An 18,097-nucleotide genomic window follows, 5' to 3' on the forward strand; every position below is an offset into this window, starting at 1 on the left:
AACTGCTGCCACTTTACCCCTCCGCAGTACAGGGAAAAGTTCCTTCTGCCAAACACTGTCAAAGCACTATATCCACAGCCTGGATCCAGTGGTTCTGCTAGCTGAATCTAGTCTGTGGACTGTAGGTTACTGACCCTTGGCTTGGAGCCATGGTGCTCAATCTCAAGCCCACGGGCCAGATCTGGTCCCTCGGCTTTGTCTCATCTGGCCAGCAGGGCTCCCTATAGGTCTGAAAATTTGGAGGCTTGGGAACGGTACCTCTGGGCACTAATCTTAATGGGTCTGGGCACTGATCTTAATGGGGTGGGGGGCCACCAGCACAGGGCCCTGATCTCAGTGTACAGGGCCCAGTCTGGCCCACGAAGTGGCCCCATGCCATTTATCTGGCCCATAGGGCCAAAGTGTTGAATGCCATTGGCTTACGGAACACTGATGAAGGCTCACAAAAACAAATTCCTCCCTCCTGGTGCTGCTAGTTACTTTGGGGTTGTGATTGCAATGGGACAGTTTCAAATTGCTTTTTCTCATGAATTTCCCCTTTTTCTTTTTTAGGGGTAAGAAAATTTTAAGCAAGAAAAAACTGAAACGGAAGCAGAAGACTAAATTGAAAGTAAAAACACGAAATAAGGTAAATGATTTAATAGCTATATTAGGCTTCATATTAGAGAGATGCTAAAATGTTATTTCAAAGAAAATGGACAGTAAATGAAATGAAGTTTTAATAATTTATATCTTTATTTTGAAGAAATGAGAACCATAGGCTTTGTACCCATTGAGTATAACATGATTTTTGCTGTAAGTATATCATGTTCTGTAGTTCTTTACTGAATGATTCATTTGATCCGTTTTTGTTTAGTGGGTATGTTCATGAACTACACATCCAAACACATTTGTTGTCTTATATCACAGAGAAATGTCACATTTATTTTAGACATGATCATATAAACGAATAGGCCATAAAACTTAAATTCAGGAGCACCTACTAGTAAAAGTATCAAGAGCAACTACTTTTGGAATGATTTATCCACATCTCCTGCTGGAAGAGAGGGCCCCAAATATGTAATAGAACTGTGAACCCTACTCTTAAACTACTAGGAGATGCAGTATTCTCTCTGCTGGAATATGAGTTAGATGCTGAATCTTACTCTCTTTCTGCCACTCTTTTCCGTTTGTAAAAACTTTCTTCAGCTTATTTTTTTGTGGAATTCTGAGCAGTATTTTGTAAGTTATTCTGCTGTGATGGAATGATGCTGTTTGTCCACAAGTGATGGGGCTAGGACAGAAGAGAACGATTTGTTAACATTTAAAACTTTGAGTTATGAAGTAAAAATAATTGATGTGTTGTTCTATAATTGTAGGTGGCTATTTTATATTTAGCTATACCAAAATGTTTCAGTATCAAAATAAGTCTGATTAGCCTATTATGTTTTAACTAATTTTTTTAAAAGAGCAGTTCTTAATTTCTCTTATTAATTTGCTTATGAAACTACATCCTTTGATTGCTCAAGCCAGGTACTGAAAGTAGCTCAGAAAAGAGCAGTTTGAATTAATGTATTAGTCTAAAAGGCAGATGAATAACCTTGTAACAAAGTTGACTAGATATCAAATTTTTTTTTCTTATCCATGCCTGCCAGACCTCTTGTGGCTACTCTCAAGAAAGATGAGTTTGGGAGGCAAAGCAAAACTAGTATCCCTTTGCTCAGAGCTGTCTTGCTTCTTGGATGTTTGCCAAGTTATTCTGCTTATCATAATAGAGCAACTCCAGACTCTGGTTGTGCAGGGGACTTAGTCAGTCATACAAGTCATTTCAAAATTATTTCCTCAAAAACGTATAGCAAAATAGTTTATTAGTCTAGCTTAAATCCCTATTTTCTAAACTTTTTGGTAGCTGGCATATCAACTTTTTCATTTTTTTTCTATCTCTAATTATAGTTCTTCAACTAGTAAATTGACCAACAATCCAGGAGAAGTTTAAAGTATACTACAAGATGTACTTGGTTTTAATATGCTCTGTAATTTGAGGCTAACTTATACTTTAAGTAGGATACCTCTTCAACTCTGGACCATCTTTCAATAATGGACAGGGGTGGCTTGCTTTTCACATGTTATTTCAGCTTGGTTAGTGCCAAACAAAGAATTTGAGGCTTCTGCTCTCTGAAAAGCTGGCAAATAAAGATGACTCCTTGGGCCCCTTTCTTGCTCCCTTTACACCTGTTGAATTGAGATAGAAGGCTGCCCTGCTGATCAGTTACTACAAACTGCCATCTGAGGTTTATGGTGTATATCTGACAGTAAAGTGACATTAATTTACTATCTTTTATAAGGGTTTCAGCAATTTCACTTGGGGTGGTAAGCTGGCATTATTTTTTGAGGAGGCAAAAGGGGTTTCTTTGTGAATCTTATTTTTGAGGTCCACAGATTTATGACATTGGGGTCTTTTTACTCTGCAGCCTGCATCGCTTGAGACAGTCTGGGCTTGTCAGTCAGTCAGTGGCGGGAGAGGTCTGGCATTGGTTTTAGGTCTTGTGTGTGCAGCTGTACTAGTGCAGAACAGGTCATCCTTTCAAAAAAGTTTACTCATAATTAAAAAAACAACACCCAAAACAAAACAACCCAGAGCTAACTGACTTCATATCTTCAGGCTCTGAGGGTCTGTATTGGCAGAAGCCCATTCTCTCCATAATTATTGGAACTCTCCCTGTACCTCCATTCAGAATGTAGAATAAAAGCTAGGCGGGGAAAGGGAAATTTCTCTCATTTTCGTTCTTGTAATATTTTCCCCCACTATACCTGTTTGATCTATGCTGATTCTGTGACGACTCAGACTCCTCACATTTATTGTGCTTCCTGTAGTGTTAGCCTTAAGCATTACAGTTAATAGGAGAGGAAGTAGAGCAAAGTTTGCTCGTAAGCAAAATCAGCTGAGCTGTAATTCCTCCTGTCTTGCAGGGAGCATAATTTAATGCATAGCATGAAAAGGCCAGGAAAGCTTCTTCCTCAGTTTCTTATCTAACTTCTGGCTGTTAGAATTTACCATAAAAGCTGTAGTAACTTGAAAGGCAGAAATATCATATAAGGAAATGGGGAAATCTATAAAGGAGTTAATTATTTTTCCCCCTGATCGATCATCTTACAGGGTAGATATCCAGTCATTACCTCATACCAATGTATGTTAGTAGATGAGTTCTTTGTGCTGTCCTGCTCCAGTAACGGCTGAAAGGATACCTTATTGCATGTTTTAAATTACTATGCATAGGTCATTGCCCAGAGCAGACACTGCTCTGAGGTCTCTGGCACATATTAATTTAAAGGCACTATAGGATCTGATCCTTGATTCCGAAACTACTGTGCCTCCTGGCATACCACATGTTCATGGTAGGAGGAGCCAGGTTTTGGGGGTGATGGGGGGAAGGGGTCAGGATCAGTTTCCAGTTGTGTCCTTTCCATTTGCCAGTGAAAGGGAAATCTGGTTATTTTGTTTGGCCAGTAGACACATTTGTAGAAACATCATGGCTGTCATACTAATTGTAAGAATGGGGGACTTGGTGACAGAAATGAAGCCTATCATAAACAGGTTGATTATGGTGATGGTTGCAAAAGAAAGTCAAGATTTTGTAAGTGTATGGCCTTCAAGATGGAATATAGTATAGAAGAGAGAATTTGTTTGGAGAGTGGGTGGCATTATGGGTGATTTCAGATCTTGTTCAGTCTACCAACTTGAACACCAAAGAAAACTTAAGATCATATAGAGATGGCATTGGCAATGAAGAGGGTGAGCAACTACTAAATTGTTGACAAAGGAGAGGGGTTAGCACTGGAAATGCTTCGTTTTGAAAGAGGTCCATTTAATATGGGGTGCACTGACATATTGGTTGGCTATCAGGTTGGCATTAATAAAAGGAGAAATGACGTTACTGGCTATTGGGTTTTTTTGGTTGTTGTAGCTGACAATTATGGCCATATGCCTGAACAACCCTGGTGAGCATAGTCCAGTACCCATGCCCCAAACCTGCAACAGACTACAGGTCCCAGCAAGCAGAGGGAGGGGGAAGCCGGGTGCCGGTGAGCCGTCATGGGGCAACATGCTCAGCAACACAGGGACCGTTATTGGCTCCTACTGTGCTGCTGCTGCCATGGGAACGCTGTGCACACAACAGAGGCCTGAGCGCCGGGGCTGCTATGTAGATGTTGGGCTGTGCGTGGGTGGGGTAAGGTGCCACATGAGGGACGTTCTCCTCTGCCGGGCACCTTTGCAAAAGCAGCTTCTCTCTGGTGGCCACAGGAACTTGATGAGACCTGCTGGCACTGAGGAAGCAGCATGCTCTTGGGCTTCAAACACGCCTGCTGCTGCTTTCCACATGAGGGTCTGCCCCACCCGCCTGTGATGGCAACACGGGCTGCATGGGGAGCAGGGCTGCGGGTAGGAGCTGCGGGCAAGGGGGCAGTGTGTGTGTGTGTGTGGGGGGGTTATTTGTGTGTGTTAAATGCAAAACAAATAAAAAAGGTTTATGTCAGTAGTTTAAAATGCCTTGCACTATTACTAAATATTGAGTATTGGATTGGCATTGGCCCATATGGTTGGTTAATTACCTGCTATTGGTATTGGCCATGAAAATTTTTATCAGTACACCCCTACATTTTAATAACACATTATAGTTGAGATGGCAGAAGTGGGGTTCGTATGTTACTACAGATTAGGCAGAATATTTCTGAAAATGTGAATATGATCCCCAAGACTGCATTGGCAGGAGTTTGTACGCTGGTAGTAGGGGGCTTCAAACAACGCTAAGATTTTAAACTGTACCCTCTGAAAGCAGAAGTAAATTGAAAATATGAAAGTTACAAGATAAAATGCTGTTGTACTCCTTTGAAGGAATAGCAATTAAGCATCCCCTGATTCAAAGCATTAGAGGTAGAATTAAATTAATTTGGAGGTATGTGTAAAGTAGGCAGGATAGGTTTATGAAAGAATCAGTGGAGTTGAATAGAACAGGGGTAGGCAACCCCCAGTATGGGTGCCAGTGTGTGTAGCATGCGAAGGTGTTTTGCTTGGCATATGCACCTTGGGTTGAACAATGGGGAAGGAGCCAGGGCTGCACTACCACAACAAGGATTGGTCCCCTCCCGGTGCCCTGCTATCTGCCCCTGGCACGCCAGTTTCTTACAAGTTGAGGTTGCAGTTGTTCTTGGTATTCTGCCCAAAAATGGTGCCAGCCCCTGAAATAGAAAGAGATATGGTGGTAGAATGAAAATGTGTTCAAAGCAGTTTGAAAAGTTATGGAGGGGATTGCTGAAAACCAAATTGATTGATTGAAATTGAAGATAAACATGGGTGTCGCAGAGAACTGAGGTGCCCTGCTCCTAAAGAGGAGAAACTGCTAGAGAAAAAGCCCTAGCAGTGAATAAGGAGCCCAGCTGTTGGTTGCCAGGGCAACTGGAGTCAGCAAACAACCCACACCTGCCAGCGGTCAGCTGCCTGTAAGGGGCAGGGCCTGGCTCTTATAAAGCCCAGGAGCTGAGGCCAGGGCAGTCCCCTGCCAGCAGCCAGAGAGGCAGGAGCTCCTAGGCCAGGATGCAAGAAGAAGCAGGTACAGCATAAGCTGAGTAAAGGATGGCAGCTCTAAGATGTCTGAGCAACATGGTTTTAGCCAGGCAACTTTAAGTTATGTTACAGCCTAGGGGCTTGTGTTTTGCTTTGTTGTTGTTACACCGGTGGTTTGGGTGAGGCTATTAGGGGTTGGAGGAGGCCTCATAGGGGACCCAGAGTAGCGTGGGGACCCCAGCGCCAGTAAGGGCACGGCATACGGGGTGCATAGGCCCCAGCCCCAGAGAGGGGGCACTACTGAGAAGCCCCAGTGCGGGCGTGGTGAGCCCCTGAGGAAGGGTGTAGCACTGCGGTGAACCATGAGGAAGGGCGTAGCATTGCAGTAAACCCCGGAGAAGGGGGTAGCAGTGTAGTGGGCTTGACAGACAGGGTGGCTTTACCGAGAAGGCCCCTGAGACGGGGTGGCTTTACCAAGGAGCCCCAGAGAAGGGGGCAGTATTATCAAAAGGGGCAGCATTGTGGAGAAGGCCCTGGAGAGAAGAGCAGTGTTATTGCAAAGGCCCCAGAGAGAGGGCAGCGCTGCAGAGGATCCCTGAGAGAGGGCAGCGCTATGGAGAGGACCCCAGAGAGGGCGAGTGTATATTTGACAGACCAGTGTCTATTCCAGCTGCAAGGCTTGGGGCATGGTATAAGGGGTGGTTGGAGCCACGCATAGCCCCTAAGGCTAGGGTGTCCCTGAAGCACCCATCATAGAGTGAGAACCCATAAGGGGCCCGGTAAACCACGGGGTCTGAACCAACACCAAGAAGTGACCAAGAAGGCGTAAGGCAGCCTCCCAAACTTATCTAAACATCAAAGATGTGGCGGGTGAGAATTAGAGGGTGCCCTTGGGCTGACTTGGCACAGAGAAAGGGGCCTTAAGAAGATCATGGCCCTCCTGGAGCACCCCGCCCGTGACAATGGGAATCAGAAAAAGAATAACATTAACAAGTAGGAAAAAGAAAGAAACATGGAAAGAGTTAACACAAGGAGTTCTTGTTAACTATGGATAACAAGAAAATACTGTACTGGTTAAAAAGATCAAGGCCAGCAGAACCTGGACTAATGCAAGAGGAAAGTGTTATTTTGGTCATTAATCCACCTGGGACTGTGGAAGGACTGTTTTGAAAATGTACTGAATATAATAAAAAACCTGGAAGATAAATATGATGTAAGGCAGTTAAATGTTGAAGGAGAGGATGGAGATTTGGAGATGAAGTGGCCAGAACTGTTAAGTGAAAAAGAGCTGTAGTAATTGTTGATGAAGTCATATAGAGATGCCCAGAGCACCAGGGAAGTGAGGATATGATCTCTTCAGAATGCACTTAAAACCAATTGATGGACACTCCAGAAAACAGGAATACAGGAATTGTAGTGCTATCTGGAAAAAAAACATGAGAAAAGTCTAACGGCTATTGGGAAAAATGACACTAAGGTACAACGTTGTGACAAGAAATTTGAGTCAGTTATATTTGGATGGACTTGAAAGAAGGCAGAAAGGCAACTGAGTGAAGAACAATGTGGGTACTAAAGGAACAGACTCAATGTTTGCTACAAAACAATTGAGTGAAAAGAGTTGTGCGGGATATAAAAAAATTCCTTTGCCTTTATAGATATTGAGACAGGTTACACTATATAGCAAGAACTGGAAATGTTAAATGTGAATAAAACTTACATGGGTTGTAGAAGGGAATGTGCAGAGTTCATGTTTGTTGTATGGAAACAAGATATGAGAGGATTAAATGGTTTTACATGGAGCATGGTTTGGATCAGAGTAGTATTGCATCCCTTTTAGCTTTTGCTTCCATGAAACATTGCAATCTTTTAATGACTTGGGGTGGAGATGTGCTATATTGTCCTGATGTGTGTAGCTTCAGTACTGAAGAATCTGGGGTGGAGATTATAAATATAAGGGATGGAGTGGTAGTAAGAAGAAAGAACCTAAAATGTGTAAGAGTTGCAAGGAGGACAAGAATTAAATTTGGTTGATGGCTTTAAATAGCTTGGCTCAATGATCACAAGTGATGGAAGAAAAGAAAGAGGCTCTAAGTGTCCTTAGATTTCTCCTCTATTCTGAAACATAATAGTAGAAAAAAAATTATTTCTCTATTTATTCTTTATTCTCAGAACCTTGCTTTAAAAAAAGTTAAATTGAGGGTAACAGAGAGAAATATTTTACTTATTTCCAATAGGAAGAGAAGGTATTTCTGTGAAGTACATTTTAGTTGATTAGCGAAATGTATGTCGGTTTATTCAGCTGTAGGACTGAAAATTAAGGTGAATGTTACGCTGGATTAATTTAAATCACTAACTGAAAATCCGCTGAATGAGGCTTGCAGAGCCATAGGTATCTGGCCCACAGGGCTTCCTATAGATTGGGGAACTTGGCAGCAGGGGTGTGGTAGCAATAAGTATGGCCACCATTCCCCACTGCCAAATTACCAAATCTTGAGCCCGGCTGCATGAGGCCAGGCCATGCCCCTCCCCCTGGGCTGGCCTATGCTCCCATTCCCCTGTGGGTCCTAGTCAAGCTTCCTTCCCTCTCCCTTCCTTCCCTTCCGAGTGCAGGGCTTCAAGTGGACTGTGTTGTCTGGCTGGGCTTGCCACCACCTCCTCTCCCCACCCACCCCATCAAAGGACCCTAGGAGTGGCTCCCAGCAGCAGCTGTGTTGCAGTTGCTGTGTTTTCAGTTAACCGTTTAACCAATATAACTAGAGGAGGCTAATCTAATACATTTTTGAAGGATATTTACATCCCTATTCTAGCCCACCCTGCCACACATGTAAGCTCTCCAGCCAAGCTGGGGCACTAGAGGGTGCTCCCTGGGCCACTCTTGCCATTAATTGATAGCCTGCTCTCCCCAGCCTGGGAAGGGGACAGGCTGTCAATTGGCAGTTGTCAGCTCCTGAAAAGCAGCAGCTGCCACAGGCCATCCTGGCAAGAGTTACAGCCCTGGGAGAATGCTCCACCCCCTCAATCCTGCCAATCAGCTGATCTGTGGGGGTGGGGGGAATTTTTTAAGGCAAGGTCCCCACAGGGTTCCCTGGCAGCCTGCCCAGGGGTGAACTGTCAGAGAGCCACTGCTCCATCTGTCCCCTTAGAGAGGGGCCAAAAGGAGAGGACTGGAATGCTGCATGTACTCAAAACCCCACAGAAGTGGTATACAGCCATTCAAGTTAAATCAGGAAGTGGGAGATCTTCCTGATAAGTATCCAGTCTAACTTCTTCTGGATGAGCTAGTTCTCTTTTGTAAGAAATCAAGCCATTCAAACTTTTTGTGCCAAGAAAAAGGTGTTTTTTTCCCCCAAGTATAAATATAAAGCCTGTTCATGGCCTGTCTCTGCCTAAGTTTAGGTTGTCTGACTAATGTTAAATTAGTAGATTTCATCTCTTTAGTCATCTTTGTTTGTAGAGTGGAAGAAAGAAATATGTTTTCATGCAACTTTAATTTTGTTCTTAAATATTTTTTCTTCATCGTTTCAAAGTTCTTACAAACCTTTCAACAATAATTTTTCTGCAGTTTGTTCAACTCTGTGAAAATAAGTTTCAGTGTTAGTCAGCTTTTTATTTTTTTGCCCACTGTTGACTGCTTTGGGTGGGTCAGATTAATCTACTGTGTTTTCCCCAATTATTAGTTTCTAGACATGGAAAACTATAAATTTGATTTAATTTTCCATGTCTAGGATCCAGTTACTGAAGGGTCTGCTTAAATTAATCTCTCTTGCCACTACCACAGGGTGGCTGCCACTTGCCCCCTGTGGCTGTCCCCTTGGTGCCTTCACCCTCCTACCACATGTCCCCTTCTTGTGACTGTTCCCCTCTCCCTTACCTTTATAGCTCCTATTGCTTTGTGTCTGTCTGCTGGAGGCATAGAGCAGCCAGACATAGTGGTAGATCCGGCTTCAGCCTCCATTGGGTTTGGGACTGGAGCTGCAACAGCTCCCCTGTCACCCCACATGCCCCTTCCTTGTGTCTCCTCCCTGCCACCCCAGCACACTTTGCACCTTTCCTCCACACTCCCCTAGCTCTACACTCTCTTTCCCCTGTGACATGTCCCAGCATGCCATGTGTCCCTTTCCCTTCAATCCCCTCACTGTGTGCATCTCTTCCCCTGCAATCCCCCTGCTACCCTCATACCACACACTCCTTCCCCATATATTCCCACGTACCGCCAACCTGCTGCATGAGCTTCTCTGGTCCTGTCTGGAGCCTTGCATCTAAGGTGGTGTTTTTTTCCCCCATGCTGAATGGGGAAAAAAACCTCATCTGAGATTAGGATGAATATGGTATTTTGTGACTTTATTCACAAAATGTCATCATAATAAACCATTTTTTAATAAAATAAAAGCCGTGTAATTCAGTTGTCCTCTTGCTGGAGAATTAGTTTAAACCACTTTTTTCTCACTGGAAAATAAAGCAAAATAGTTGAAGGAGGGAATTTTGCAACTTCGGTATATTTATCTCTGGAATACTTAAGTCTTTGACTGAAATGCATTGATATATTAACACATTTTAGGTTCCCTTCATTATCTTCTAGATCAGTGGTCACCTATGTTTTTGGGTCTCAGGTTAGAGTGACCTAGTTCAGGTCAGAGATAGGTTGATGCTAGGATCCCGTTGCTGCCACTTCTCTCCACAGAGGCAAGGTGGTGGAGCTCCACCAGAGCTTCTCCCCACAGCAGTGTGGGGAAGTGACTGCTGCTGAACCCCGTCCCCCCCCTCCCACCCCACTGCCCCATGTCTGTGGGCCCAATCAGATGGCCTCGTTCTGCCCATGGGCCATAGGTTACTAACTTCTGTTCTAGATTTCTTCCCACCTCTGTTACATTTGCAGCCTTCTTGGTCTGACAAATCTATGCACTTTTTTTTTTTTAAATCAGTTTGTTGTAGCTTACACTATTGCTTCTGTTAGGTATTCTACTATATGATCATTTCCTGATGCATCAGTTGTTTCTGTAAGACGGACAACCCCATCTTTTGTTGTAATTCAGCCATATTACTGGAGCATTGTATACATCGTTCCACCTGTCAAGACTCAGATTAACACATTTTCTGTCAATATTTTTTTGCGTACTGTTCACTTTCCTTCTTTTTACCTTGTATCTAGGAGCCCTCTAGTAATGTTTGTTCTTCCAGAGCGTGTGAAGTGTGGTCATTATATTTGAATCCTGTCAATGAATGGTTATTTTGAACAAGATAAAAAAAGAGAATTCATATCTTTTAATTTATTAATGGTATCTGCTGGTCTTGATTATGAATTCAACCCAGGTTTTTCTGGATAATCAAGAAAATCTTTTTTGGATGTGTGTCAGCCAGTAGATCATCTGCTGGGGGAGGTAATAGAAGTTTGTAGATGTACATACTACTGCAGGTGAACATTTGACAATCAAAACTCCTTACTTCTAAGCTAGATCCTGAAAAAAAAAAGACAATAAAACCCAGCCAAACCCAGAATGGAAGGTTGATTACTCACCATGTCACTCACTGTGCTGCTTTAAAAAAGTGTGTAATTGAAAAATAATTATTTTACTGTAGCTGTTGTAGTTGTACCACTCTTTAAATTATATGGCATTGGCAGTCCCCTGTCTGATAGTTTCCCAGCTAAGACAGGGGTATGACAAGGATGTTTGCTTGCTTGGCTATTTTTTTTTTTTATTTTATTCTTGAATGATCTAAAATGGGCTAACAGGGAATTGATTCTATGCACCCATGATTTTGAATGACCCTATCTCTGTCCTGCTTTATGCAGATAATGTATTAATAGCATCGCAATCCCATATAGGCCTCCAAAGATTACTAGATGCTTTTCAGCAGTATTGTATGTCAGATAGCTTGGACATCAACACAGCTAAATCCAAGGAGTTGGAAAAGAAACTGGAAATGGTGTCTTCTTTTAAATATCTTGGAATCTACTTTTAGCAAAAATCTGAGATGGAATAAGCACATTGAAAATGTAAATACTAAAACAAAACAAGCCTTGGGCTGAGTTTTTTATTTTTTTACAAAACAGGCAGAAGAGCAGTTTTGGAAGCACTAAAGGTCTGTTGATCTAAGATAGTCCATTTTATTGTATGGAGCAGAACTTTGGGGCACTGACCCTAGGGCCCACTCAAAAACTGAAAAGTTTTCTAATTACCTTTTAAGGTGGCTTTTATCTCTGCCAAATTCTCTGATGTGGGGAGGTAGAAGTTATGCGTTTTAAAACTGGACTGATAAATGTGAGCACAGTCAAGAACTCCAAGGCCATTTATACACATACTTTTTTGTCCCACTGCACACTGGAAATCCGGTGGGTCAGAGCAGACTCAATTAATCAAGCCTGCTCCGCATGCCAGCTGACGCGCACTGTGCTGCTTTGCATGCAGTTGTATAAGTGACAAAATGCATGTCAGCACACAGAAAATGGTGGCGGTGCACTTTTGAACTAAAACACCTACAGTGTTTTAGTTCAAAAGCACACTGCTGCCATTTTCTCAGCTGCAGCACCAGGTGCTTTTAAAAGTGCTCGGTGCTGCAGCGCAAGCATGTGTACAAATGCCCTAATCTACTGGATAAAAATTAGATCTTTCATGCCTACCAGATACTCTAAGAAGTGCATTCTAGAAGCCTCTCCATTGCCAAATAAACCCTGGTTTGAATGGTTAAATAACATCTATATTCTCCTCCAGACAAATGGCCTGGGAAATTACTGAGTCACTGATCAAAGATGCCAGCATGCAGATGGACATGCTGGCAGTGAGACTGGTGTTTTTCCTTCATTAACTCAGTGTTTAAAATTTCCCATTAATGGGGAGATCCATTTTCCTCTTATTTCTTCAAAAAAACAAACAAGACTACAAGTAATAATTTCTCATTTATCTCATTCTTCCCACAAGAGCATATGCTGTCTAAATATGGGGTCTGACACCATCTGCCCACAACGGCAGATCTCACAAGTGTGAATCTCAATCTAGTAATGGCCTCTCATTGTTTGTAGTTTTGCATCACAGACAGGTAGTTTTCTAAAGCCAAAGGAGTGTTAGTTTTAAAAAAGGGGAAGTTTTGAGACAATCCGACTTTCTTCTAACTTTGGACCCTGTCCTATAATCCTTAGATGTATTTGCTTTACACACTGAATAAGGGCCAAAAAGCAAATAACTCATTTTGTTTTAATGTTCACTACTTCATTTGATTTTTTTTTTTCTTTTATATTATCATACACTTCTAATTTTGTGTAGGCTTCTGGAATGAATAATCTTATGTGTTTTTAGCAAGAATTGTATAGGTGTGGTTGTTTTTTTTTGTATGTAATGTTTGTTCATTTTATTGTCTTGTTTTGGTGAAAGCTGTAAATAAACCACCACTACTCAATGGTATGATTTATTCTGAAACCAGTTCTATAGCGGGAAATCACGTTTTTAATACAAACATGGGTAATCCTTATCTCCGCATGCCATACAAGTTGCAAGGAGGCGGGAGGGGTGGGGATATTATTGTATAACAGTTGAAAATACTTTTAAAAGTAAATGAGAAATCTTTAGCTCAGAAGTTCAGTTATATATCTTGGGTGCTCAGCCTTTTGGCCCCACAGGCCAGATACCGAGTGTGAGGCCAATTCATGGGCTGTACCAGACTCTGTATACTAGGATCTGGCCGCATGCTGCCCCAGCTTGGTCCTGTGTGCAGAGATTGTGCTCTGGGGGCCCCAAGCCATTCCTGTCTGGTTCCGTGTGCAGGGATTGGGCCCTGTGCACCCAACTTAATGTTAAGGACCATGGCCCACAGGGCTCCCCATACATCTGTCCATATACTGTTACTGGTGGACTTCTGAAGTGTTTAAATGTATCATGGGTGTTCAATAGGGGTGTGCGAAACGGGCCATATTTGATTTGGTTTCAAAGTCAGCCTGAATCGGGGACAGTGACTCGGAGGTTTGGAGAATCAGCGATTTGGCTATAGACGCAGCTTTAAATGCTTTTTCTATATAACTTGAGGTACCAGGTGTGGCTCATGAATGCTGCAATGGTGAGGTGGGTGGAGTGTCCCAGAGGAGTGCGTGGGGCCCTCCGCCCCCCCCCCCCCCCCATGTGCTTGGCACTGAACCTGGAAGTGGACCAGAAATAATTCCAATCCAGTTCTGGGTCTGCCGTCAAGCGCGTTGGGGGGCCGCACACGCTCCCCTGGCTCGGTGATCAGCTGTGGGTGACCCAGGAGGCACCAGTCTCCGAGCTGGGGGGGGGGGGCATGGGGTCCCTCCCCCCACATGCTCCCCAGCAAACCCGGAAGAGACCCAGAAGTGCTTCCGGTCCACTTCCGGGTCTGCTGCTAAGCATGCTGGGGGCAACTCCTCTCCCCCCCACTTGTGCTTCAGTGAGATGCTCCTTCTGCCCCAGCCTCACAGCATTCACAAGCCGCCTGGTACCTTGAGGTATGTAGAAAAAACATTTAAAGCTGTGTCTATGTCCGAATCATCAAATCTCTGAATCAATTTAGAGGGTTCCAATTTGATTCGGAGAGATTAAAGGGTCTCCTGATTCGATTCAGATTTGGAGAATTGGCCACCGAATCGGGCCAAATCTCCACCGAATTGAATCAGCGATCGAAGCTTCACACAAGCCCTAGTGCTCAACCTCCAGCCTGCAGGCCACGCCCAGCCTTGTATCATCCAGGTTGTAGGGCTTCCCCATTGAGCAGTAACAGTACAAAATAAATAGTGATAAAAAACTTTCACAACAAACTAACCTCAAGTGTGTGTTAATACAAATACTTTATCATAAATTTGTTCTTGGGTGGGCAATCAGGACTCGTAGTAGAGATGATATCTTTTATTAGACCAACAAGATTTTTGCAAAAAAAATTCTTTAATTGCAAGCTTTTGGGCACAAATGCCCTTCATCGGGCATTGGAGAAAAGATTGTAAAAATTCTGCTGGGTAGAAATGAAAGTTCATATTTCAAAGAATTTCACAGAGGAGTCAATAGATGGGAGGATTCCTTTGGGCAGTCAGTTCATAGCTGGTATGGAGCGCCTCACCTCCTGTGAGAGTCTATGATGATGCATATTACCTTGAAACAAAGGCAGGAGCAGGATCTTAGGTTTCAGGTGGTCACAGTTGCTCCCTGCTTGGGAAAATATGAAGATTTCACTTCAAAAAATCTTTTTTCTTTTTCTTTTCTTTTCTTCTGTTGAAATTTTTTGAAACTTCTTGGGTGGGCTACTTTCTTAGGAATTTCAATCTAAATTATCACTAATTGTTATGGTAATCCACGGCAGGTAACCTAAAAGAATGGCTCAAAATTAGTTTACTAAATAGTCGATCCAGTTTCTTCAGATGTGTCCACATCAGCATCTTTAAAACCATTGATTTATGAGGAGTATTTTGTGTAAAGTTGCTTCATTTTGGCAGATAGGACTCAGATCTTTTTGTCACACTATTTTACATTTGATGTGTGTTACTTTTTAATGAAAAGTCTGGAAATTTCTTGAAAATATTTGCGCGTCCATTTGTTTGTTGTTTTGCTATGCCTTTTTTAAACCCACAGCCATGGGGAAACTTACTTTAGCTCTCAAGTGTTGGAATTAATCCTGGAAGTTTTTCAAAGAAAGTTCATTTTTCAACCAGTTTTAGGTTTTAGACTAGTATTGTTCCTTTTCGTTTCCATATTCCACTCTTTCTCCTTGTTTGTTATATAAAGTCCTCCCCCCTCAACCCCCCCCCCCAAACAAACCAAAACCAAGAGATCCAACGCTTATTTAAGACTTCCACTTATGTTTTCCACTGTGCAGTTTTGTTTGTTTAGATACAGGGCGAGAGGAAGCTGAAAAATTATTCAACTGCTGTTTGTGTGCATTTGTCAGTTATATACACCTAATAACCAGAAATGCTTACTTAACTCCATCACAAAGTATGGGTTGGTAGTTATTGAACAAGGATTATAAATATTCATAATCTGTGAGTTGACTCAGAGATTAGATGGAGAGAAGCTATAAATGGGGGTGGGGGGGGGGGCTATGAGTTAGATTCAATGGATGATTCTGATGAATCATGGAGCCAGAGGCACAATCCCAATGCCTCAGATAACTTTGCTAGTGTTTTGTACCCAATTGTAAAGTCTCTGGACCTTCTTACTGAGTCAGATCATTAATTTAGTACATGTCTTATTTAGTACATGTCTATATTTATAAAAGTAGATTTAAAAAACTTGCTGTTTCCAGTCCCTTTTTTTATATAGGAGAGCATATGGCCTGTAACTCGGTTTTGAGTGGAGTACTTTAAAATGTACTCTAAAAAGGGTTAGACTATAAAGAAGATATAAATAAAGTATTTAACATTCTCCGTTTAAATTCAGATTTTACTTTGAACAGTTTTTTTAAAAGAAAAGCTGTAATGTAATTATAGGTTATTGTTTATATTACAAAGCTTATAATTTAGATATCAATTTAGATAATATTGATATAATCTTATAGTTTAGATAATTGGTATTTTCAAAAGGTACTCAGTTTTTATTTAAATTATTTTTATTGTATTGACTTGTTTAAATGTCTGAGCTACAAATAGTCTTGTATTCATAGAGGTATAAATGTGCTAGATATGTATTATTGTATTATTAATTTCTCATACTACATATCCACTTGTTTTTACTTTTGCCTAGTCAAAATGAATGAAGCTTAAGACTGTCTGGAACAGACCAGATTACTGTAATGTTTTTCCATAAATTGGATTTTAGTGCTGTTTCACATTAAAAAAAATTATATATAATATTCAAATCTGCAAACTTTGGGGGAAAGTAGTATCCTTAACTGTTTGACAAGCTGAAACTGGGTTCTGAAGATCGATTTTTTTTTTTATTTTCTTCTTTAGGGTTTGTTTAATATCACTAGTAGTGCATAGATTGCAGCTGGAAATTAGAAAATGTTCTTTGCCTGTCAGAGAAAGAAAACCTTGCTTTTCTATGAATCTGACATTAGGAGAACACATGTAGTTATGTCAGTTTTCCCATTTTGGGTGCTTGTGCCTTGAAGCGTATAAGATACATGCAGGTTGAGCTGCATAACAGGCTCATTTGAGAATCAGAGTATTGCCCAATTAATAGTTGGTTAATATTCTCAACATGTATCAATGCTGTACTGTAGGAGCTGTGATACTCACTGAGTCACGTTAATATCAGGGCTGCTTTTAGAGGTGTAAGGAGCTCTAAGTAACGAGGTAATAATCTTATGTAACATGTGAAGACCTGTGGAAATGTTCCTGCATGAATTAACTTGCATATCTTGATTCAGCTTAATAAGCCTTTAATACTTAAATCAGTGTTACTGGCAAATGGCTAGTGCCATTACTGTCAAAAATTTTATATGCGTATGAATTGCTCCTAGTATTCCTCTGCTTTACAGAGTTGTGGTCATCTGTTCTTTAGAAAATAAATTACTGACTTTTTAACATTTGCTAGCCAAAACAAAAATGAGACTTTGTTGGGAAAATGTATTTGTAGTGAAATTTGAAATGTTTTTTTAAACTTCATGCATAGAAGAATATTTTTTTTTGTTGTTGAAAATCATTCTTGTTTTTCAGACTGAAAACCTAGAGAGTAGTATAACCATACCGGATATCAGACTACACAGCAATCCTTCAGCTTTTAATGTGTACTGCAATGTTCGCCATTGTGTTTTGGAATGGCAAAAAAAGGAGGTATCCTTAACTTTGGCATCAAAGAACACTGTACAAAGTGGGGATTCAGATAGTGATGAAGAGGAGGAGTCCAAAGAGCCACCCATCAAACTTCCAAAGGCAAGTAACTCTGGATGGCTTTTCAAGTGTGGATGTGCCAAATTCTTGGACAATTTTGTAATAGTGTCTCTGGATCCCTTTATTTTATAATTAGTAGTTAGGAGGAGTTGCTAGATCACATCAGTAGTCCATCTAGTCCAGTATCCTCGCTGACCGTGGTGAATTATTTAGGAATCTCCAGGTAGTCTCCTGTAAAATCACTTAACTGTAGAAGTTTATTTTTAACTCTCTCAATTAGGAATGGACGTGTATACTGTATTAGGAAGATTTTTAAACCTTCCAAAGATTTAGTTTTTATCCCTATCCCATTCTTCTCTAACCACCCTCTTTTTTTGGTATCTTAAATAACTCTTGGCTTCAGTATCTTAAGGTACAGATTTCCACATGTTGATTGTTGCTATCTATTAAGATCTTAGAATAATTGAGCCATTGATTTTTTTATTTTATTTTTTTTAGGCTGTAGTGTGTTTTTTAGGCTCTGTAATTATGCCTAATATTACAAGAATGGGAGATCATGCAACTTCAGATTCCATGTTTTAGACCAATTTATAACTGTAGGGTTTAGAATGAGACCTGAAAGTGAGACTGTTGCCTCTCAGTTACTCCTCCTCTAATGCAGGAGTTTTTTTTATACCTTACTTTGAAGTACTTGGTGCTGACCACGTGTAGAAAACTGGTCTTATTACATAAGCTGCTGCTTGTCGGGTTTAAAGCTGTTTTTATGCCCTGTATCTGCTCGACCTTTATCT

The 18,097-nt window shown here is 41.5% G+C and overlaps 1 protein-coding gene across 19 annotated transcripts in view; it reads left to right on the forward strand.

Annotated features, from left to right (window-relative positions):
• Positions 1-18,097, forward strand: part of MYCBP2 (MYC binding protein 2) — a 289,476-nt gene that overhangs the window by 20,968 nt on the left and 250,411 nt on the right. For all 19 annotated transcript variants that reach the window (XM_059712849.1, XM_059713661.1, XM_019488555.2 and 16 more), the window contains exons 2-3: positions 553-628; positions 17,133-17,348. In XM_059712849.1, the coding sequence (XP_059568832.1) occupies positions 553-628; positions 17,133-17,348 (292 nt within the window). The remainder of the gene's footprint in view (positions 1-552; positions 629-17,132; positions 17,349-18,097) is intronic.

Source organism: Alligator mississippiensis, chromosome 1 (assembly GCF_030867095.1).
Source record: "Alligator mississippiensis isolate rAllMis1 chromosome 1, rAllMis1, whole genome shotgun sequence".
Lineage (NCBI taxonomy): Eukaryota > Metazoa > Chordata > Crocodylia > Alligatoridae > Alligator > Alligator mississippiensis.